The following is a 25,177-nucleotide window of genomic DNA, read 5'->3' as shown; positions in this document are numbered from 1 at the left end:
TGGTATGCTTCCCTTTATTGGTCAGTGCATTGAGTAAGGGAGTTGGGAGGTCATGTTGCAGCTGTGCAGGACATTGGTTCAGCCACTTTTGGAATAATTTGTGCAATTCTGGTCTCCTTGCTACAGGAAGGATGTTGTGAAACTAGAAAGGGTTCAGAAAAGATTTACAAGGATGTCGCCAGGTATGAGCTATACATAGAGGCTGAATAGGCTGGGGCTATTTTCCTTGGAGTGTCCGAGGCTGAGGGACGACCTTATTAAGGTTTATAAAATCATGAGGGGCATGGATAGGGTGAATAGGCAAGGTCTTTACCCCAGGGTGGGGGAGTCTAAAACTAGAGGGCATAGATTTAAGGTGAGAGAGGCACCTAAGGGGCAACATTTTCACACAGTGGGTGGTATGTATGTCGAATGAGCTGCCAGAGGATGTGGTGGAGGCTGGTACAATTACAACATTTCAAAGGCATCTGGATGGACATATGAATAGGAAGGGTTTAGAGGGATATGGAACAAATGCTATGTCGGACAACTGGTCAGCATGGACAGCATACATATACAGCAGTTAGACTGAAGGGTCAGTTTCTGTGCTGTATATTGCTTTGACTCTTTGACTCTAACCACTGCTGAAGCCGATCCATTCTCTCGGTGAGCAGCTGAAGCTGGGTATACTTCCTGCAGATGTTATTTATCAGGGATTCTCTCAGCATCCATGATTGACCACATCTTGCAGGTGGAACACAAAGCTCCACTAACTGACATGATTAACGCTCTATTGACTGTTAGATTACAAGTTAAATTTTAAATAGCTACCTACAAATTCCAGCTATTACTTTCTAACAATAACTCCCCCAATTTACTCACTATCTGAACTCCCTATACTAACCAGAAGATGAATTAACTGTACTAACCCTCTACAAAGAGTGAGACACACTTACCCTGCACTGCAGTGAGATTCCTTCACCTATAGCACCAGGGTCAAATGCAGAAACGGCAAAAGCTCTATCCCAAGACACTTACTGATAAGTAATTTGACTTTGTGCAATGTCCTCTATTGAACAGAATTACAGTCTAAGACTCATCTGAACTTGGAGTCAAAACTGTGGGGCAGTAATTTCAAAACATTAGTTTTGGTGGTTGGTCCTGCTGTATAGTAATTAGGGGAAAGTGATTTGGAAAATTGGCTTTGTAGACAGGGTGCTCTTTGTGAGTGGCTTGGTTCTTAATTGCCATAAAACTATAGCCATGATCTGGACCTGACCACAAAACAAGCAAACCAAGGACATATGAAGAAATCAAATGGAACCTTCAGATCTCGCAAGCAAAAAACTGTGCAATGAAAGCGCTCTGGGAATCTCCTGCTGCTTGCTGCTGGTGATGCCATGATCAGTAATGTATAGTGATCTTGTGGTTGGAATGGTTTTGAAGGAATGGGTTTTTCTGAGAGAATATATTGTACATAAAATATTTAGATCATGGCATTTAAATTGCAGCCAGAAATGAAGGGTAATTTTTTTTAATGGTCTCCTTCTGCACTGCATCTATTCTGTGACACTCTAAAATGGCAATGATGTCAAAATCCTCCCGAATCTAGTCTGTCTAGTCCTGTTAGAATTTTATACATTTCAGTCATCCTTTTAATTCTTCTAAACTCTAGTGAATACAGGCCCAGTCAAACAAACCTCTCCTCCTCCATTGCATTCCCTGTATGACTAGTATGTCCTTCCAGTGTTAGGGAGACCAACACAGCACAAATTAGTCCAGATGCAGTCTAACCAAGACCCTGTATAACTGCAGCAAGATATCCCTACTTCTGAACTCAAATCCTCTTGCAATGAAGGTCCATATACAATTTGCCTTCCTAATTGCTCACTACACCTACCTGTGTACTCTAATTGACTGATGTACAAGGACACCCAGATCCCTTTGTATGTCAACACTTCCCAATATATCAACATCTATATAATACTGTTCCTTTCACTGGGTGGTAGGACATGGGCAGATATATAATCAAAATTCATCCCTGGCTCACAACCAAAGCCTCCATTTTAAAAATTGTGACCTTGTCTCTACGCACTAGCCTCCCCATTTCTGTAACCTTTCCAACCTCACAAAGCTCTGTATCCTTCAGTCCTGGCCTCTTGTGAACCTCCAATTCACATGGTTTCTTTGTTGGCTGTAACCTCAGCTACCTGGGTCTGTAACTCTGGAATTTTCTACCTCAACCTTCACATCTCACTCCATCTCTCCTCCTCTAAATCCCTTCTCAAAGGACAGCAAGCCTGCACTGACATATGATGCTTTTCTAAACTAAAAATCTTTTGCCTCTACATGGTCCATATTCCTCTATTCCCGGCCTATTCATGTATCTGTTGAGATGCCTCTTAAACATTGCTATTGTATCCACCTCCTCTGGCAGCACATTCCAGGCACTTACCACCCTCTGTGCAAAAACTTGTCTCTCACATCCCCTTTTAATTTTACCCTGTGTCTCCAAGCAATTGACATTTCTACCCTGGGAAAAAGACTCCGACTATCCATTCTACCCACAGCTCTCGTAATTTTACATACTTCTATCAGGCTGCCCCTCATCCTTCGACGTTCAAGTTAAAATAAACCAAGTTTGCCCAATATCTCCTTATAGCTAATACCCTCCAAACCAGAAAACATCCTGGTAAATCATTTCTGTATCCTCTCCAAAGCTTTCACATCCTTCTGGCAGTGTGGCAAGCAGAACTATAGGTGATTTTCCAAATATGGTCTAATTAAAGTTCTATACAGTTGTAACATGACTTGCCAATTTTTATTCTGTATGCCCTGACCAATGAAGGCAAGCATGCCATATGCCTTCTTGATCACCTTATCCACTTGTGTCACCACTTTCAGGAAAGTGTGGACCTGTACACCTAGATCCCTCTGTATGTTGATGTTTCTAAGAGTTCTACCACTTACTGTACAGTTCCCTCCTGCATTAGACCTTCCAAAATGCATCACTTCACAATTGTCTGGATTAAATTGCATCTGCCCTTTCTCCACTGAATTCTCCAGCCTATCTATATCCTATTGTATCCTTTGGCAATTCTCCTCACCATCTACAGCTCCCACAAACTTTGTGTCATCCACAAGCTTACTAATCAGACCACTTACATTCTCCTCTAATTATTTATATATATGAGAAACAACAAGAATCCCAGCACTGAACCCTGCTGAACACCATTGGTGACTGATCTCCAGTCAGAAAAGCACCCTTCCACTGCTCCTGGCTGTCTTTTATGACCAAACAGTTCTGCATCCATCTGGCCAGCTCACCACGAAACCCATGCGACTTCGCCTTCTCTATCAGCCTGTCATGAGGGAACTTGCAAAGGCCTTGCTAAAGTCCATACAGGCAACATCCCCTGCCCTGCCCTCATCAATCATCTTTGTCACTGCCTCAATCAACTCAATCAAGACATGACCTTCCCTGCACAAAGCCATTCTGCCTATCGTTAATAAGTCCACATTTTTCCAAATGTGAATAAATCCTGTCTCTGAGAATTATCTCCGATAATTTCCTTACCACTGACATAAGGCTCACCAGCTTGCAATTTTCTGGATTATCCCTGTTGCCCTTCTTAAACAAAGGAACAACATTGGTTATTCTCCAGTCCTCAGAGACCTCTCCTATAACTAACACGTTTTTGCACAAGCTTGCATTTTAGTTATTATATTTGGAAATGAAGTTCACACCTGAAACCACTGTTCTCACATTGTGTAAATGAAAGAATATTTACTGCATCGTCAGCCTATAACAAGTTATTTTCAAAACATTTTTCAAAATCTCTTTGGCATCTCAATTCCCTTGATTAGGACATAACTCAATGATAGATTCTATTTTTGAAGGCTATTGGTTACCAGCCAATCAGTTGGGAATTTGGGAAAAATGTAGCGTTGAGTTATTGGATTATATGGCCTGTTGCTGTGCTATTAAAATATTACCAGAAATTACAGAGTTGAGTGTTTGTTTCTTTGGATGATGGGTGCAAGCAGTTATTCTGACCATTATAAAAGTGGGATCATTCTAATTCTGGCATCCTATCTGCTGCTGAACCTTCAGGTGGGTGGGCAGTGTGAAGCAAGGTTCATCTCTGCCTAATTTTCACTGACTTTTGCAGATAAACAATTGTGAAATTAAATTAGGTCAGGTTTCATCGAATCTGCAGCACTGAGATAGCCATTTAGCTCAATGGTCCATCACACCATTTACGTTCCACATGAGCTTCCTTCCACTCCTTTTCAACTAACCCCAAAATTATGTCCTTCAGATGTTTATCTAGATTCCCCATAAATCTATCAATGTATTCCCCTCAACACGTGTGATGTAGTTGTATAGATGGGTGCAGTTTCAATTGGACTCAAGAAGCTTGACAGCAGCTAGGACAAAGCAGCCCACTTGATTGGTATCCCATCTAACATCTTCAACAGTCACCCCTTTCACCACTAACGCACAGTGACATCAGTGTATGCTATACATCACATGCATTGCAGCAACTTGCCAAAGTTCCTTCGACAGCGCCTTCAAAGCCTAAAACCTCTACCATCTAATAGGACTGGACCAGCAGATAAATGGGAACACCAGCACCTGCAAGCTCCCTTCCATGTTAAACACCATCATTACCAGCAAGTACGTCTCTGTTCTTTCACTGTTGCTGGATCAAAATCCTGGAGCTCCCTTCCTAACAGCATTGTAGTGTAGGTATAACCATACACACTGCAGTGGTTCAGGAAGGCAACTCACTGTCACTTTCTCATGGACAATTACAGGGCACTATAAATGCTGGGCCCAGCCAGTGACACCCACAATCCCTCAAAGAATAAGAATAAACAACTGTCTGGTAGTGAGTTCCACATTCTGACCATTTTTGTCTAAAGACATTTCACCTGAATTTTCAATTGGATTCATTAACCACCATCTTATACTTATGGCCTCTAGTTTTGTTCTCCCTCATAAATAAAAATATTTTCTCTACGTCTACCCTATTGAACATCTTCATAATTTTGGTGATCTCTACCAGGTCATCCATCACATTTTTTTCAAGCGATAAAGCCTGTCCACCTTTTCTTGGTAAGTGTATAAATGTTAAGTTTATAATGAAGTTTTTACTTCTTTATTTTTCTAATTTATTCCTATGACCTATAATGCTGGAATATTTATTTCTTTACTCTTTTTTGTTTCCGAAGAATTTGATCTTAAGTATCCGTTCCTAGGTACCTTTGTACTGTACCTAAGATGGTGCTTTAATGTGGCAACTGTAAACTTTTCACTGTACTCATTTGAGTACATGTGACAATAAAGCTAATTCAAGTTCTGGTACCATTCTTTCAGATCTTTTTTACACCATCCGTTGCCTTGATCTTTTTTGTTATCAGATGAAGATTAGAACATGGCCTGAAACTAAGTTATTAAATTTTCATTCCTCTGTGTGCTAGGATGTAAGACAGCAAATTGTGAAAGCTGCTTTAGCCGTGAGTTCTGTATCAAATGTAAATCTGAGCACTACCTGCTGAGGGGGAAATGTTACAACATTTGTCCGAAAGGGACAGCACCACATGCCAGACTGATGGAATGTGTGGGTAAGTGATTCATCTTTGACTGTTTTTTAATGTTGTCTTTCTGTAATTGTAACATTAAAACTTAATATTTCACAGCCCGCAAATTCTACATCACAGCAGTGAGTAAACTTTAAAAGAACATCAGTGGCTATGAATTGTTTGAGAGGACAATGAAATACACTTTTTCTTTTATCAAGAGAGAAGAGAGTTCAGCTGAGGTTTACATACGACAGCCTCTAATCGCTGGCTGGTATGAAGCAACTTCCAATCCCAACCCTGGTACCACCACAGTGGAATCCTGTTGAAATGGTGAATAGCCTCTTTAAATTAATGTTGGCAGTGATCTTGATGGCTTTGTGGCTTTTTTATAGACGGCTGTGAGGTTGGCCCCTGGGGCGAGTGGGGCCCCTGCCAGAAGAACCAACAAACATGTGGCTTCAAGTGGGGCTTAGAGACCAGGACACGACAAATCCTGACACCTTCACCAAAGGAGTGGGAGCCATGCGTGGCACTGTCAATGTCAAGAAAATGCAGGATAAAGGAGAGATACTGCCCTGGAGGTAAGAACGACCCATGATTCCTTCATTGGGAATCTAAAGTGATGTGATCCAAAAGCTTCCTCAGTGAGAAGTTGCCAGCTACAAGATGTCAATAGATGAGGAAGACCATTCCACCCAACTTCGTTTGTTCAACCAGGGAGCTCCTCATTCTCTCTAATTATACACATCATCCAAATGTTTTTTAAATGATTTCAAAGCTTTTTTTCCCCAACAATGTTCCATCTGGAATTAGTTACACACACTTGTCACTTCGATAGCAAAGAGACATTGCCCAATTTTAGTTTTAAGGCTCCTTTTGATATTTTCAGCCTGTGTCCCTCAGATCCAATTTCCACAATTTATCTCATTCACTTCTGTAGCTTCCCATTAAACGTATATATGCTGGTTATCTAAAGTATCCCATGCAGTAGAGAATTCTACCCTCTTGCTGGGTAAAGAGGTTTTTCCCAAGTTCTTTATTTGATAGATTAGTGACCATCTTAACATCTATGATCCCTAGCTCCTGTTTCCAGACAAGTGAAAACCTTTTCACTATGTTTATTCTACTAAATAGTTTTAAAGGCCTCTATTCAGTCACCTGCTCAGTCTTCTCTTTTCCAGCTGAAAGGTAGCTGATCTGAAACGTTACCTCTGTTCCTTGCTCCCCAGTTATTGCCTGGCCTACTGAGTATTTCCAGTGTTTTTTCTTCATATGTCCTTAGTTTATTATTGCATTCTGGTTGACTAATGAAGAGCAAAAAGTCAAACACCTAATGCTCTGGGCTCTGAGTTAGAAGTGGGACATATGTCGGTTCAAGTCCTATTCCAGAGGCTGGAGAACATAATCCAGGCTAATGTATCAATGTACTGCACTGTGTCCTGCAATGTTGGAGGTGAAGTCTTTCTCATTGACTTGCGCTCGTCTTGGCTCTGAGGTGGCGGTAAAAGATCCCACATACTCTTTGGAAATGTCATGGACAATATTTACGTGAAACCTGCACCTAACACATTATATAAAAAAACTAGAAATGCTCATCAGGTCTGGCAGCATTTGGAGGCAAAGAAAGTGAATGAATGTTTTGGGTTGGTGATCTTTCACTAAACATAAAACAAATTATTGGTGCACAAGCTGCTGACTTTGTTTCTGACATTTACAACAATTCAGGAAATGTGTCATTGGTTGGAAGATGCTTTAGGAATGAGATGTGGTGTAACCATGAGTCATAGACTCAGAGGTCATGCAGCACAGAAACTCGTCTGCACCGACCAGATTTCCTAAACTGAACGAGTCCTATTTGCCTGCATTTCACCCATATCTCTCTAAACCTTTCCAATCCATGTGCCTGTCAAAATGCCTTTTAAATGTTGTAATTGTACCCACCTCTAACACTTCCTCTGGCAACTCGTTCCATATACGCACCACCCTCTGTGTGAAAAAGTTGCTCCTCGGGTCCTCTTTAAATCTTTCCCCTCTCACCTTAAACCTATGCCCTCTACTTTTGGACTTCTCTACCCTGGGGTAAAGACCTTGGCTATTCAATTTATCTACGCACATCATGATTTTATAAACCTCTATAAGGTGACCCCTCAGCCTCCTACACTCCAGGAAAGAAAAGTCCCAGCCCATCCAACCTCTCCTTATAACTCAAACCTTCCAGTCTTGGTAAATTTATTGTAAATCTCTTTGTACCCTTTCCAGTTTAACAACATCCTTTCTATAGCAGGGCAACCAGAAATGTAGCAGTACTCTAAATATGGCCTTACCAATGTCTCGTATAGCCATAACTCCTGTACTCAATGTTCTGACCAATGATGGCAAACATGCCAAACGCCTCCTTTACCATCCTGTCTACCTATGACGCCACTTTCAAGGAACTATTACCTGAACCCCACATCTGTCTGTTCGACAGAAATAGACAATAGCAGGTAACTTTGACAAGTCCATTGATGCAATGAATGAGCACTCAATACTTTACAGACTCTGGAGAAATCTCTAAATAGTTCATCTCCCAGCAGAAAGATGACCTTTTTTTTACTCATTTAATGACCAGGCACCAAATGTAAATAGTGTGTAATTTACTGTTAGATGTAGACAAGCTCTTGGCTACTTTTAATGGGCACTCTCTCCAAGTGGTTGAGTGGGAAAATTCCTTGAATGTTTTAATTGTGATGAACTCTCAATTTCTGACCTGATTTTTGAAATCATTGCAGGTTAGAACTGGAATGTGGTCAATACGTAATCATTTTTGGAATCACAGTTTTGCTTGTTTATTCATTTCTATTAGAGGTTCATTCTCGGAGGCCTTGAGCTAGAAATGACGGTGTCTGAAAGGAACAGGACTTTGCTTGATCCACTCCAGATTTCTGTGGGATTCTATCCAAATCTTTCAGCTCTGTCATCTGCTTAAAATGTTATATTGGTCTTTATTATCCCCTGATTTCTGACATTCCTCTTCTGACCTTTACATGGGTGCAGGTTTCACAAACTATCATTAGCTTCATGTTCAACACTGGTAGGGTTTGAAACCCTTTCCTTCACCTTAAACAGTCATTCCCTCAACCATTAGTGCATAATAGCAGCAGCGTATACCATTTATAGAATACCCTGCAACACTCGCCAAGCTTCTTTCAACAGCATTTTCCAAACTCCCACCCTCTACCATCTAGAAGGACAAGAGCAGCAGATACATGGGAACATCCCCACCCTGCAAGTTCCCGTCAATGCCACTCACCATCCTGACTCGAAAATATATCTCCGTTCCTTCATTGCCGCTGGGTCAAAATGCTGGAACTTGCCTTCCCTACAGTATTGAAGCCACATGCCTCCATCGCACATGTGAAAGGCATCTCACCCCTATCAATCTTGCCAGAAAGTTCCACATCTGAGAAATGAATAAACGCTCGTAGCTATTTGGATGTGGGAGGAATCATGGTCCGCCAGGTTTGGAGGGATATGGGCCAGGAGCAGGCAGGTGGGACTAGTTTAGTTTGGGATTATGTTTGGCATGGACTTGTTGGACTGACGGGTCTGCTTCCGTGCTGTATGACTCTATGACTCCATGATCCTTATCAGTTTTCTCAGTACTCAGTTAGCGCTTCCTATGCAAGAGACATTTGTGGTCACCTGTGGTAGCTGCGATAGTGGTCTACCTTGTAGAAATCCAAGGTCTAACCCAGAATCAGTGCTGCCTGAGGAAGTGACAAATAGCACAGCAGTCAGATTTGACCCAGTTTTAATGGCCAGCCTCAGCTTTGGGCAAGAAAACTGTTGAGAAAGTGCTGCTTGGTGTTAAAGTCAAACTAACAGGTAGCAGAGAAAGTGAAGCCTAGTGGAAGAGTGTATGCTTAGGCACAGAGAGGAGGTGGAGTATCCCAGTTGGCAGGGAGTCTTGTAACAAAGGAGATTTCCTTGTGTGGAACTTTGGGCCTTTCACATTTTATTATTATGGGATGTGGGTGTGGCTAGTGCTGCTGGCTTATGGTTTGTTGCTAATTGTCTTTCAGAAATTGTTGGTTGTTCCTGTGGTGTGGGAGGTCCCACAGTTCCACGAGGAACAACGTTCCAAAATTTTGATTCTGTGATGATGAGCCAACAAGTGTCTGTTTTGTGATATTGTGTGACTTTGAGGGAAATGTGGAGATGAAGTTGTTCCCAAAGCATTGTGACGATGCTGATTGGTGGCCAGGGTGAGGATTTGCATCGGCACAGTCACCACTACCAAACAGTGGTTTGTGGAGGGAGTGTTGTCAAGGGACAGAGGAGGTTACAAGCATCTGCTTTTGTTCAATCCCTTGAGGAATTTTGTATTCAGTCCTCGAATTATTTTCCACCCTGCAAGTAGTTTGATGGAATCAGCAAAAAAAAAGTGCCATTTAACTGAAAGCCTCTAGTATCAGTTCAATGTTACATCCAGTTAGAGAAAATTTATGTTTATATTTTCAGAATCATAGAATTTCAGAGCAGTTGAGTCACTTTCAGGCACACAGGAGCAGCAGGGACATTATTGGGCTCCTTGAACCTGTCGCACTGCTGAATGGGTGAGCTGCACCAACTCCATTTTTGCCTTCGCTTCGAATCGCTCAATACTCCACCAACAAGAATTCCTCAATCTCAGGCTGAAAGATCTAATTTACCCTCAGCATCCATAGGTCCCCAGCAATAGTTGTCTTTAGTGTGAAATATCGCTTGCTAGTTTCACTTTGGAACTCTATAGCTCCACTCAACTCCATGTCAACGTGTTCAATTTTCACCCGTCAGTGGAAATATTTTCTGAATGTGGCCTCGCAAATCACTTCACCATTCAAAACTCTCACCTTTTGACATTCGAGAGGAATACAGACTTTATTTAATCAGCCTATTCTCTTAAGTCAAAGTTGTAAGCTCCTGTATCATTCTGAAGTGGAGTCCAACAGCAGCCAGTTTATGGACATTAACAGCTAATGAGACGCACAATAAGATATTGCAGTCTGAGGTTTCTCTGTGATTCCCACCTGGATAACTTTGGGATTTGGACTGAATTAAGCAACATGACATAACAGCTTCAGAAAGTTTTAAATGTTAGTGACTCGCGCCCAAAACCACTTCACGCCAGAGATTCCACAATTCATTTGCACTGGTTCAGAACTTTTCCTTGCTTAAAGTGGTTCCCACCTATGATACTGACTAGGCCCTCTGATCAACAAGGCAAGCCACTGCTAATTGTCCCTGTTCAGGGGAAGATGTCTATCACATTGCCCCCTGGAAACTCAGGAGCTCAGACATCCATTGGCTGAATGAATCCACCACCTGTGGCTATAGTAACCAGCTGTCAGTTTCCACAATGACTGATGGACTCCAGTTCAGTCTGCTGAGCTGACCTAGCTCCATGATCCTTACAAGCGATTGAAACCACTACTTGTCCAGCTGCAGCAACTGCTTGAGTTTAACCCAAGGAAGTGAGAGTGGGTGAGGACACTTGTTTGAATCAGGGTGAGTGAGGGAGGTGAGAGGGTGGGTGATGATAGGTGTGGATGAGGAAGTAGGGCAAATGAGAGGCAAGGTCGTGTCAGGGAGGCTGAGGGGATACCAGGTTCTTGAGAGTGCGACACAGCAAGTTGGGGAAAGTCAGGGTGTGTGAAGGAAAGTTGATCCATTTGATTCTGACAGTGAGAGGTCTGTCAACTCTAGAGCCTGACTATCCATTGTGTTGACTGGGCCAGTGCACCAGGGAGCTCAGAGTGAACCTGTCACATTTGATGAAGGCTCTTATCACTTCATATTTCTCTTTGAGTCATTCTGCCTCAAGTCAAACTGTGTTTGGTGGTTTGATTTAAGTGTTCATTTTATGGTCTAATAGGACTCATTTTGAAAAATGAGTCTCCTGAATAAGTTGTTTACAGGTTGGGAGCTATTTTCTTCCGAACTGCAGATAATTAATTTGGTTTTTATGTATGTCTGTTTGTAAATAAACATCGCATTTGTGGTCACTGTATCGAATTTTCATGGGTATCTCTTGCCGTGGTTACATTCTCATGAAGTCTAATTGTTTCTGTAAGGAGCATCTATGCCTAGATTCTACCGGTCTTTCTCCCTCTGTCACTCCCTCTGTCTCTCCCTCTGTCTATGCTCCGTGTTCAATGTAATGAAAGCACTGGGAGTGGAAAGTAGCTGTCCCCATCTTTGGCTACAACATTGTTAAATGTCATCGCTGGATCCCAAGTCATGAGAGAGTAATAATGGGTGGGAATTGGCAGGATGAGGGTGAGGGGGTACATGATAGTGGCAAAAGGGCTGGAGATAACTTCCAGTGTTCGTCCCACACATTTCCCAATGTGTGTTCCTCAAGCAGGCACTGCTGTCAGTGAGGGACTCCCCTTCGGAAGTCTTCAAACAACCCCTCTGCTTTATAAAAACCGAAAGAACTGCGGATGCTGTAAATCAGGAGCAAAAACAAAAGTTTTGCTGGAAAAGCTCAGCAGGTCTGCCAGCATCTGTGAAGAAAAAGTCAGAGTTAACATTTAGGCTCCGGTGACCCTTCCTCAGAACTGGTTTATGCTTCATGCTTGTTGGGCTGTTCACTGCCTCCCCAAGTTAATACCAGTAGTGGTGTGAAATCCTTAAAGTACCAGTAAGGCAAGAAGGCTTACACAAGTTTATCTATTGGGCTAAAGTGGAGTCATAGAGTCATACAGCACGGAAACAGACCCTTTGGTCCAACCAGTCCATGCTGAACATAATTCCAAACTAAACTAGTCCCAACTGCCTGCTCCTGGCCCATATCCCTCCAAGCCTTTCCTGTTCATGTACTTATCCAAATGTCTTTTAAACTGTGCCCGCATCCACCACTTCCTCAGGAAGTTCATTCCACGTGTGAACCACTATCTGTGTAAAAAAATTGCCTCATGTCTTTTTTAAATCTCTCTCCTCTCACCTTAAAAATGTGCCCCCTAGTCTTGAAATCCCCCATCCTAGGGAAAAGACAACTACCATTAACTCTATCTGTACCCCTCATTATTTTATAAACTTCTATCAGGTTGCCTGTTAACCTGCTATGCTCCAGTGAAAACAATCCCAGCCCACTCAGCCTTTCTTTATAACTCAAACCTTCCATACCTGGCAACATCCTGGTAACCTCAACATGACTTCCCAACTCCGATACTCAAAGGACTGAGCAATGAAGGCGTGTGTGCCAAATGCCTTTTTAACCACCTGTCTATATGTGATGCAAACTTCAAAGAATTATGTACCTGAACCAGTACATCCGCCTGTTCTACAATATTACCCAAGGTCCTACCATTAGTTGTATAAACCCTACACTTGTTTGTTGTTCAAAAATGCAACACCTTGCATTTATACAGTTTGAACTCCATCTGCCATTTTTCAGCCCATTGACCCATTTGATCAAGATCCCTTTGTAATCTTAGAAAACTTGCTTCACTGTAAAGCTGGGCAGTGACTTTTTGGGACTTTGCAATCGGGGGCACAGGGGTTGGGCAGGAAATGGTCATCACCACAGTCAGGTAATTGCAGAGCTGCTCTGCAAGCCCCCCTCTCTCTTTGCAGCATCTTCTACCTTCAACCTTCACACCCCCTTCATAATTCCATATGACCACCTGGGACAACACCCTCACCCCATGACAAACCCCCTGCTTCACACTTGCTGCTACCAAAAGCCCAGATCGATCAGTTTCCTCTGCACCCCACCCTCCTGTCCTCTAGTGTTCAACAGAGACCACTGAGGCTCACCTTTAACCATTTTACCTGGGGAGAGCTAACTTTATCCAATTGTCACTCAGAGGATAGGCACGTCCCAATTTGCCTCTGAGTTAGTTGGGAGAAATTGTGATTTGATGACTATACACGGCACACAAACATAGAAGAAGAGTTTCAGTCAGCAGACACCATGAGTCTTGAACTGCCGCTAACTTAATATTGAAACCCTAACCACTTGTCAGATTTCATCTCCTGCCTGATTAAATCATCCCATTGATATTAACTCAGGGAGAGAGTGGACAGGCCAACCAACATAAAGCAGGGTGTATTCGCAGACTTTGGGACGGGAGTCCCTCATTGACGACAGTGCCTGCTTGAGGAACACTCATTGGGAAATGGGTTGGACCCAACACTGAGAGCCAACTTCAGCCCTTGTTGCCACTCTCATATACCCCGCTTCACTCTCACCCTGCCAATCCTCATCCGTCATCACTCTCCTGTGGCTTGGGATCCAGTGATATCATTTGTCTATGCTGTGGCCAAAGATGGGGAAAGCTGCCTTCCAGACATTTGCACTGGGCATCTCAATCTTAGCTAACTTGCCCAGTCCCACAGCAATGTGGTTGACTCTTAACAGTCCCTCTGAGTAATTATGGATGGGCCATAAACGCTGGTCTAGCCCATGTCCAAGTCTGCCTTGACATTTTGTGCAAAGGGGATGAAACTCAATGTAAAACAAACACTGATTCATTGTAAACAATATGGCATTGGACCAAAATTACAACTCACAAAAACTAATAGTCAAATTGAAAGTGAGGTATCAGGCTTTCGATTCTGAATGGATTATGTTGTAAACCTCCATAGGAAGGCCATAACCAGAGTAAATGTAAGTAAATGTGATGTTTATGAGCAATCAATTCAGCTGGAAAATGAGTGTGCCATAGAATTGTTTGTATTGTAAAGTGTGCCGTGTTGCAGAAAAGGTTGGGAACTAAGTCGTCTACCCAGTGGACTCTCGCACTTTATGAACCACTAAAAACAAAAACATCTCAAAGATGTGTGCCTGGAAAGCTGGTTGAAGGTGCCAATCAGTTCCATCAGATCAATGGAGCATTTAGGTGCTTGGCACCCCCCCAGGACTGACCTGCGGCAGGTCCTTCTACAAAGCCCCAGTGAGAATTCTTACTGGACAGATCCAGATGCAACACAGTGGTGCACTAGGTTCTTGTTTGAGCAGCGGTGCTTGCTCGATCTGAGACAAACGGTCTGTCATCAGGCAGCAACATGCACTGCTGACAGATCTTGCACCTTGTTCCCACCGAGTAGAAGAAGAGGGAGACACAGTCCAGAGGATTGGTTTCACACACGCACCTCCATATTTAACAGGGTAACAGCTCCCTCCACACACCCTTCATCTCTTTGTATACCCCCTATAGGAGCGAGGCTATTGGAGGGTTAATCGAGACCTCACTCCAGGTGAACAATCTCCTTCTCCAATCTCTCAATCCTGGATTTCCACCTGTCTGACAAACCTTTCACATCATGCTGCCAAAAGATGGGAATACAACCTGAACCACATTCCACCTTAGCCTCAAGGACAATGAATCCCCACCCCCAGCTTCTTTCTCCAACTGGCATTGCTTAGGCAGAAGCCTGAGTCCTCAGAATACATAATCAATGGTGGGGACCAGTGCTGGATCCTGACCACACACTGTGTGTTAGGGGAGATCTCCCTGGATTGGATTAACTCTCGCTGCCAGACGGGTAAGTATCTGCCCTCGATGTTACTCCATCAGGAGGATCACTGAGTGGGCCACTGATCCGACAATAATTTTTCTGAGTTGACCCCCAGCCTGTCCCCACAGGATCAAGATTGTTCCTCTCTATGGAACAATGATTGCCTTGTAATTAAAGTAAAAATACCCTCGGGCAACTGGCTGTGTGGAGTTTGCACGTTCTCCCCGTGTCTACATGGGTTTCCACCAGGTGCTCCGGTTTCCTCCCATAGTCCAAAGACGCGCAGGTTAGGTGGACTGGCCATGCTAAATTGCCCCATAGTGTTCAGGGATGTGTGGGTTAGGTACATTAGCCATGGGAAATGTAGGGTTGCAGGGAAATGGCAAGTGGAGTGGCCTGGGTGGGATGCTCTTTGGAGGGTCGGTGTGGACTTGTGGGCCGAATGGGCTGTTTCCACACTGTAGGGATTCTATGGAAAAATAGTGTCCATGGAAAGGTCACTGAGAAACTGGTGAGTCCTAAGAGGAAGATTGAAATGAGAGAGAGAGAGAGATAGAGAGTGACAGAAAGAGGGGGAAGAGAGAAAAGCATTAACCCGTCCAGGAGAGATTAAACAGAAAGCAAAATGCTCCAGACCACTGGAAATGTGAAATAAAATGTCAGAAACCCTTGGTAGGTTGGCCAGCACCTATGGAGAACAGAGTTAGTATTTCACCAGGGACCTTCCATTCAGAGATAAAGCAAAACTGGGAGAAGAAGAGAAACTCGGGATGGGAGAGGCAAGAGATGGAGAGAAATGAACTTAGGGGGAGAGAGAGAGAGAAAAAAACACAAATTGTGAAGAGAGAGAAACATAAAAACAGGAGCGAAGAGATGGTCATGTCAGTGTTTTACTGTAAAATTCAAAATTGATCCTTCTGCCTTAAGACTAAACCTATTGTCACTGACACTGGATTTCAATGGTGGAGTGTGGAACTATGAGTTCTACTAATTAATTTAATATTTTGCTGTGACCTATACTTTGACCTTTTTTCAATGTTGTTGTATCATTGAAGATGACTTGTCATTTCTCACCTCAGTAGTACTCCAGAAATTCAAAGTAGTTTATATCTGATCTATATTCATCCTTCTGTGCCATTCAATTCTTGCGCATTCTTTTATGTTTATAAGTTGGGTTATTTTAATCACTCTTGTCTTTTAAAAGAAAGGGAAGGTATTTTATTTGGGTTTTGATCATTCTGTCACCCTGCAAATAAGAACATTGAACAGTACAGCGCAGGAAAGGTCCTTCGGCCCACAATGTCTGTGTTGACCATGATACCATTCTAAACTAATCTCATCTGCCTGCACATGGTCCGTATCTCTCTATTCCTGTCTGTTCATGTGTCTGTCCAAATGCCTCTTAAATGTTGCTATCATATCTGCTTCCACCACTTACTCTGGCAGCACACTCCAGGTACTTACCACCCTCTGTGTAAAAACATTTTCCTCACATCTCCCCATTAAACTTTCTCCCTCTCACCTTAGGAAATCAGGGATTTTCTTGGGAGCAACTCAACTTTTAACATTCCTGCCCTCCCAGCCCTTCCCTGACTTTGACGGAAGAGGGTTACAATCCACAGGTACAGAGGGTACTGAGTTTACAATAAAATGTCTGATTTCAGTTTATCCAAAAAGGATGCACAACCAAATCAGCACCATTATTGTTTTACAGAGAGAAGGAAGATGGTGACTAAAAACAGAAGAAATAAGCATAAAAAGAAGAAGCTGGCAGCTGAAGTGCAGTCAGACGAGGATGATGCCTCCTCCTAAGCTCTGCGACCCCGTTATGGGGGATAGGGGAGGATGAACAGCATGGGTGACCTTGTCCGATGATCCCAACCCAAGAACCCTGGAACTCAACAGACTGGCATTGAAAATCAGCGAGAGAAATATCTCAGTGTCCAGAGTGCACCTCTTACTTTGGACCGATAGTTCCAGATGTTTGATCTCTTTGACACATTCTCCACCCTCCCAAAAGCTGTGGTGCTGGAGGTCAAATTGAACTATCAATTAGAATGCAATTGTCAAATCACATATGGATATCAAGATTAATTCTGACCTCTTGAACATTCCCCCTTTTAGTCCTTCCATCAATGGTGGCCATGCCTAAGCTCTTGAATTCCCAAACGAAACCTCTCCTTCTCTTAGCCTCGCCACTCCTCTAAGGCATTGTCTAAAGCCTGTCCCTATAAGCAAACTTTTAGCCATCTGTTCTAATATGGTTCTAATATGTGGCTCTGTGTTAGGTTTTGTTTTATAAGCTCCTGGGAAGCACTTTGGAATGAAAGGTTCTACATGAATGTAAGTTGTTATTCAGTAAGGATATCAAAGGAAATCGAGTTTGGGTACAGATCGGACAGAATGTGGTTGAATATCCAAAGCAGGAGTCAGGGACTGAATGGCCCCTATCTCTGGCTGGTAATGTGTCCACATTGCTCTGTCCTTGTGTTTCAATTGTGTTCTTCTATTTCCAAAAAAAACAGTAAGCGAATTGCAGCGCATGCTGTGTCTCCAGTTCACCCACAGCCTCCTGTCGTTCTCTAAAACGTGCTATTTCAGCTGCCCACAGTGTTGGTTAATCCCCTGCAAAAGATGCTTGTCAAAACTAAATTACAGGGCCCACTAAAGCTAACAGACAGACCAAAGGAAGTAAACCCTTGCCCATGTCATGCAACAGTTCAGACAAAATCAGTTTGTTTTTGATCAGTGTTGTCAGCAGAAAATCATTCAAGATGAGGAATATTAGGAGAGATGGGCAGCAGTGGATTCAGTACTGTACTGGCAATGCCACTGAGTTTGTAATCCAAAGGCAACAAGGTGCAGGGCTGGATGAACACACCAGGCCAAGCAGCATCATAGGAGCAGAGCGCTTGGCCTGCTGTGTTCATCCAGCCCTGCACCTTGTTGTCTCGGATTCTCCAGCATCTGCAGTTCATACTACCTCTGATTCAGTTGTAATCCAAAGGCCCATGCAATGCTCTGTGAACAGTGTGAAACTTAACGTGGCAGCTGGTAGAATTTAAATTCAACTAAAACATCTGGAATTAGCCTCAGTAATAGTGACCATGAAATCATTGTCAGTTGTAAAAAGCCCTCTGATACATTAAAACCCCTTAGGGAAGGAAATCTGCCTTGAATTCCTGTGAAGATCCATATCGGGCTCCAAATGTTTCTCTCGCTACAGATGCTGCCAGACCTGTGAGGTTCTCCAGTACCTTCTGTTTGTGTTTCAAATCTGCCTTGCTTACCTGGAATGGTCTATATCAGAGTCTCGATCCACAGCAATGTGGTTGATTCTTGACCATCGCTCCCTCCTGAAATGGCCAAGAAAACCATTTAATTCAAGTATACTTAGGGATGGTTAACAAATGCTGAACTTGCAGTCGATGGCCATGCCCCCGAATGAATTTGCAACAGCACTGTTTGGTTCAGCAGAACGAGAAAATTAAACATCACTTCCATCAACAAACTTGGATAATTTTTCTTTTAAAAAAAACACAAGTCCTCTCTTCAAAAACTGATTTGCATTTTCCCAAATCTTTTCATTCCACGTCCACAGTTACTGGCTCCGTCTCTGTTCCTGTGAGTGAGTGATGATTGCAGGAAGGGTGTAAACCAGAAGCTGGTCAATCTGAACTGTGTACTTGCCTCAGGCTCCATCCCTGGACAGTGTCCTGAATTAGACAGTCTGGGCCAGGGCAATGGCCTCACTACCGCAGGGTTAGGGATGAGGGTTGATACAGGGGAGGAGCTGAGTTACAGTCACACTGCTACAATACACACATAGTATGTGCACTGAACAAACACAGGATCAGTCTCTGTGGTGATGCCCATCAGGGTCAAATATCTTGCTGGCCCTTACACAACACTGGCTTCAGTTTTAACTCCCTCTCATTATCCTTCCCTACAGCCACTCTGTCTCTTATAACAGGCTAATTATTAACTTTCCAGTCTAACATTAAAATAACTTTGCAACAGTCTGAGACCATGGACTAGTGATATTATTGCTAGACTGTTAATCTAGAGAACCTGGTAATGTTCTGGGGCCCTGGGTTCAAATCCTGCCATGGCAGATGGTGGACTTTGAATTCAATAAAAATCTGGAATTAAGAGTCTAACGATGACCACAAAAGTGTTGTCAATTATCGAGGGAAAACTTGATCCACTAATGCCCTTTGAAGAAGGAAATCTGCCATCCTTAGATAACACAGTGTGGAGCTGGAGGAACACAGCAGGCCAGGCAGCATCAGAGGAGCAGGAAAGCTGACTTTTCGGGTCAGGACCCTTCTCTAGAAAGGGCCCTGACCCGAAACGTTAGCTTTTCTGCTCCTCTGATGCTGCCTGACATGCTGTGTTCCTCCAGCTCCACGTTGTGTTATCTCTGACTCCAGCATCGGCAGTTCTTACTATCTCTGAATCTGCCACCCTTACCTGGTCTGGCCTACATGTGACTCCAGATCCACAGCAATGTGGTTGACTCTTAACTGCCTACTGGGCAATTAGGGATGGGCAATAACTGCTGGGTTGGCCAAAGATGCCCACATTCTGTGAATGAATAATGAGAAGAAGGTAGGCAAAGGCACTATATGAATGCACATTTTTAATTTTATTTCTTTTTATTTTGCTATTTATCCTTCTTTCTCTCTTTTTCTGATAACTATCCCCCATTGTTTTTTTTATTTATAATAGCTGTATGCACCTGACTGTGTGTAATTTGCACAATACATCATTCTGTCTGGAATATTTATTCAATGCTACATCACTTAAAAGATTTCTCCAAAGAGATTACACATTACCGTTAAAGTCATTGTACATTTATATCAAATATCTGTTAACTTATTTTCAATACATAATTCTTCAATTAAAACAAAAATGTTAGCCTTAATCTTCTGATGTCTTGCAAAAGTCAGAAAGACAGTTATTTGAAATTTCTTCAAACAGAGTATCCATCTTTTAATTTATTAAAAATAGTATGAAAATTCAGTGGAAAGTAATGATTATTGCAGCGAGACAAGGAACGCCTGATAATTGAGACATCTGATTAGTTCCACTTCTATATTGACCACTCTAAGAAGTTTAGCAAGGATTAGGACATTGAAACAAATGGTTACTTTTAAAAGGCTATTAAATAGAGCTTTTGCTTCAATGTTGCTAAAGGCATTATCAAAAGCTGTTTCTGTTGCTACAAATTAAGCAAATTAAGGCTTTTAATGGAACAATACAGAATCCAGTTTCCCGTAATATGTAGGATTTGTTTACTTCAATCAGCACCAATTCACACTTCCATTTCTCCTCCAGTCCCTACAGCGGAAGATACTTTGAACATTCCATTAATACTAAAGAATATGGGAGAGGAATTAAGTACCAACACCATCTCTAGAGAAGTGGGATGAGACAAACTAATGGGGCTAAAGGCAGATCAGTCCCCTGGCCCTAATGGCTTGCATCCTAGGATCCTAAAAGAGGTAGCTACAGAGATAGTGAGTGCAATGGTTGTAATTTTCCAAAATTATGTTGGATTCTGGACAAGTACCAGAGTTTTGGAAAACTGCCAATGTGACACCCCTATTCAAAAAGGGAGGGAGGCAAAAATGGTAACTATAGGTCGATTAGCCTAAAATCGACTGTTGGAAAACATTGGAATTAATTTTTAAGGAAATAATAGCAGCACATTTAGAAAATAATAATCTAATCAAGCAGCAACAGCATGGCTTCATGTCTGACTAATTTATAAGAGTTTTTCAAGGAAGTCTCAACCAGAATGGATAGAGGGAAACCAGTAGACGTGTTGTACTTGGACTTCAGAATGTATTTGACGAGGTACTGCATGAAAGTTAATAAATAAGAAAAGAGCCCACAGTGTTAGAGGCAGTATATTGGTGTGGTAGAGATTTGCTAATGGACAGGAAACAGTGAGTGAGGATAAGCGGTTCTTTTTCAGGCTGGTGATCTGTGACCAGTGGGTTCCACAGGGATCAGTGCTGGGACCACAACCGTTTACAATATATATTAATGACTTGGAGGAAAGAAGTGAATGTACTGTAGCCAGATTTGCAAATGACAGTAAAATAGATGGAAAGGGAAGTTGTGAGAGGCATACAAACAGTCTGCAGAGAGATATTGATAGGTTAGGTAAGTGGGCAAAAAGTTGTCAAATGGAGTATAATGTGGGAAAATGTGAAGTTGTTCACTTTGGAAAGGAGTACAAATGAACAGAATATTATCTAAGTGGAGGGAAACTGCAAAAAGCTACAACACAAAGGGACTCAGGGGAACTTGTGCATAAAACACAGAAAGCTAGCACACAGATGCAGCAGGTAATCAGGAAGACTATTGGAATGTTGACCCTCATTTCAAGGGGTTTGGAGTATGAGAGTAGGGAATCTTACTGCAACTGTACAAGGCGCTGGTGAGACCACATCTGTAGGACTATGAGCTGTTTTGGTCCCCTTATTTAAGGAAAGATAATTCATTAGAGGCTGTACAGAGAAGGTTCACTAGGATGATCCTTGGTATGTGAGATTGCGTTATGAGCAAAGATTATACAGCTTGGGATTCTACTCACTGGAGTTTAGAAGAATGAGAGATGATCTCATTGAAACATACACGATTCTTAAGGGGCTTGAGAGGATGTTTCCCCCCATGGGAGACAGACGGCCTTGTCTCAGAATAAAGGGACACCAATTCAAGATTGAGATGAGGAGGAATTTCTTCTCTCAGAGGATTGTGAGTCTTTGGAACTCCTTGCTACAGAGAGCTGTAGGGGGGCAGAGTCCTTGTGTATACTTAAGGCTGAGATAGATAGATAGATAGATAGATTCTTGATCATTGGGGAGTAAGGGTTATGGGGAAAGGGCAAGAAAATGAATGTGAGGAATGTCAAATCATTGAATGATGGAGCAGGCTTGAGGGGCTGAATAGCCTCCTCCTGTTCCTATTTCTGGCGGTCTTATACTGAGATCCTCAGCTCGGGAATTTTCTCCTTGAATGTTTCAACCTCTCTCCATACCAGTGAGATGCTCCTTAACACCATTGCTCCTGCTTTGATCAAGCTTTCTTCATCTGTCCTGATGGTTTCTTTTTAGACCTGACGTTAATTGTTTGTCTGGTTATCTTCCTTTGAAGCATTTTGGGATGGATTATTGTACTAAAAGCGCTATCTAAATGCAAAATGATTATGCTGCTGGAAATATTCCCTCTGACTTCTGTTGTTATGGTTGTGCACTACGCAGACTTTTTAAGACTGACTTGGACAAGAATGTGTGCATCTTAAAGGGAGTGCCTGCATTTTTCCCCTGTGCAGCATCTCTTCCATTTCTGTACAGTATCACACCCACACCATATAATGGCAGCATTAGTTGCTGGTATCATGCAAGAAAATACTTCAGAATTGAGATTCCTCCATTGTTTTATTGCTCATCTATCTTCCCAAGTAAAAAGCAGCTTGTCAAACATAAAATAGCCTGGATATTGTGATGGGAATAATGAAGGAGCTAATAACCACTGAAAAGTAAATTGGACAGTGACTTTGGTGCCCACACTTGTGCACTTAAATAGGAAAGTCCAGGAGTTGCTGTGAGAATAACTGTTGTCCTGTATCTGAAACTGTTTTGGGCACTGAAAATAATGCAACCTTATGTTGTTAGAACACATCCATACCAATTCTCACTAAAGAGGCCAGAAAGAATTTATTGGCACATTTAACGGAAAAACATAGCAGAGCAATCAAATAACGTCTCTGCCACTGAAAATTCAGTTTTTCACGCATGGACTCTCCATCATTCAGAAGTTAATTAACGTTGATGTTTTCTGAAATGAGTTCTTTTTCTGCCTCTTTTCTATCTTTCTGATAATCCCATCTCTCTTTCTCAATCTTTATTTATTCTTCTCTACATAGTTTGAATCTAATTTAACCTCGTTGTTTTGCACTCTGTGAGGATCCTTCAGTCTGATTAGCACAGAGTTTTACTGTTGTTTGTCGCATTCACAGACCTTCTCTAGAAGGTTACGACTAAATCAACCACCTGACCACAGCAAGTGTCTGGTCAGAGGTGATGAAACTGAATAGTGGGTGCTGCTCTTTTGTTGCTGATGGCAAAATCCAGGCCAACCATTTCACAAAAGATGGGATAGGAATATTCCAGACAATGGTCAGCAGTTACAACATCATTATTGCACATGCTTAAAGGGCAAGTACAAATTTCCACTCAGTTGTGGATTCCAACATAGGATAAACAGCACAGAAACAGGCTCTTTGGCCCAGCCAGTCCATAATGGTGTTTGTACTTCACTTGAAATCTCTGCCTATCTTTTCTCAATGAATGCCATGATCATAACCATCAAGCTGAGGGTGGCACTGTGGCTCAGTGGTTAGCACTGCTGCCTCACAGCGCCAGGGACCCGGGTTTGATTCCACCCTTGGGTGACTATCTGTGTGGAGTTTGCACATTCTCCCCGTGTCTGCGTGGGTTTCCTCCGGGTGCTCTGGTTTCCTCCCACAGTCCAAAGTTGCGCAGGTTAGGTGGGTTGGCCATGTTAAATTGCCTGTAGTGTTCAGAGATGTGTATATTAGGTGGGGTATAGGGCAATGGGTCTGAATGGGGTGCTCTGTGAATCAGTGTGGGTTTGTTGGGCTGAAAGGCCTATTTCCACATTGTAGGGATTCTATCATTACTAAAGTGAGCAGCTCAGCATTGCCTACTGGAAATCTTCTGTTCCAGTGAGATTCATTTAAACAGCAATATTTGAACACTGCTGGAAATATTTCTGAGCTGCAGGGAATTAGCTTTTTCCCACCCAAAGAAACATTTTTTGCCCAGAGAGTGGTGAGAGTTTGGAGCTCGCTATGACAGAGTGCGATTGAGGCAGATAGTAGTGGTGTAACTCAGGGAAATGAGATAAATAAATGAGGGAGAAGGTTAAAGAATTATAGAATCCATGCAGTAGGGAAAGAGGCCATTTGGACCCCAAGTCTACTCTGCAGAGGGCATTCCAGTCAGAGCCAGCCCACTACCCTATTCCCATAACCCCACATTTCCCATGGCTAATCCAATTAACCTACATGTCCCTGGAAACAATGGTCAATTTAGCATGGCCAATCTACCTGAACTGTATATATCTTTGATCTGTGCAAAGGAACCAGGACAGCCAGAAGAAATCCACACAGACGCATAGAGATTGTGTAAACACCACACAGACTCCATCTGAGGGTAGAATTGAACCTAGGTCCCTGGCACTATGAGGTAGTAGGGCTAACCACAGAGCCACCATGCTATGCCAAGCTGCACTGCCATGAACTATAAATTGAATTGGAAAGCAAACTGTTTTGCTGTGAGTAGTTTTAATGGTTAGCAGCAGGTTCACCACTAGCTCTCCAACTTGTGGAAAAAAGAGATTTCGTAATAAACTGAAATATTTATCAGATAAATAATGTGCAAGTTGTTATTCCTAATGTAATATATTGCTTTGCTTCCTGTATCTCTGTTGAAATACTCTGAACTGAAAATGTTTGTTTATGATGTAGATAATATCCATATTAAGTGAAAATCTGTCTTTCTCCATAAATAATATGATAATGAGAAATATAATGTTCTGCATTTTAAGCACTGTATTTATAATTGACCAAAGTTGATCCTCCAGACTCTGGGTTCGGATACAATTGATGATTCTGGTGTAAAGGCAAGTTATTCTCCACTAGTACAGAACCTACTGACCATTTATTGAAGAGACAACAAGGTGCAGGGCTGGATGAACACAGCAGGCCAAGCAGCATCATAGGAGCAGAGAGGCTGACGTTTCGGGCCTAGACCCTTCATCAGAAAAGGGGGAGGGGAAGGGGGTTTTGAAATAAATAGGGAGAGAGTGGGAGGCGGATAGAAGAGGGATAGAGGAGAGGATAGGTGGAGAGGAAACAAACAGGTCGAAGAGGCGGGGATGGGGCCAGGAAAGGTGAGTGTAGGTAGGGAGTTAGGAAGGGGATAGGTCAGTCCAGGGAGGACGGACAGGTCAAGGGGGCGGGATGAGGTTGGTCGGTAGGAGATGGAGGTGCGGCTTGAGGTGGGAGGAGGGGATAGGTGGG

General features: G+C 42.6%; 1 protein-coding gene across 1 annotated transcript in view; it reads left to right on the top strand.

The window, feature by feature from the left end:
* The window catches only part of LOC109913137 (R-spondin-2-like), a 50,591-nt gene extending 33,722 nt beyond the window's left edge, over positions 1–16,869 (top strand). Inside the window, exons 3-5 of the mRNA XM_048608284.1 lie at positions 5,467–5,610; positions 5,961–6,149; positions 16,772–16,869. Coding sequence (XP_048464241.1) covers positions 5,467–5,610; positions 5,961–6,149; positions 16,772–16,869 — 431 coding nt within the window. The remainder of the gene's footprint in view (positions 1–5,466; positions 5,611–5,960; positions 6,150–16,771) is intronic.
* The last annotated feature ends 8,308 nt before the right edge of the window (positions 16,870–25,177 follow it).

This window comes from Rhincodon typus, chromosome 19 (assembly GCF_021869965.1).
Source record: "Rhincodon typus isolate 14 chromosome 19, sRhiTyp1.1, whole genome shotgun sequence".
NCBI lineage: Eukaryota > Metazoa > Chordata > Chondrichthyes > Orectolobiformes > Rhincodontidae > Rhincodon > Rhincodon typus.
Note: the sequence above shows the minus strand (reverse complement) of the source record. Positions and strands in the feature narration are given on the sequence as shown.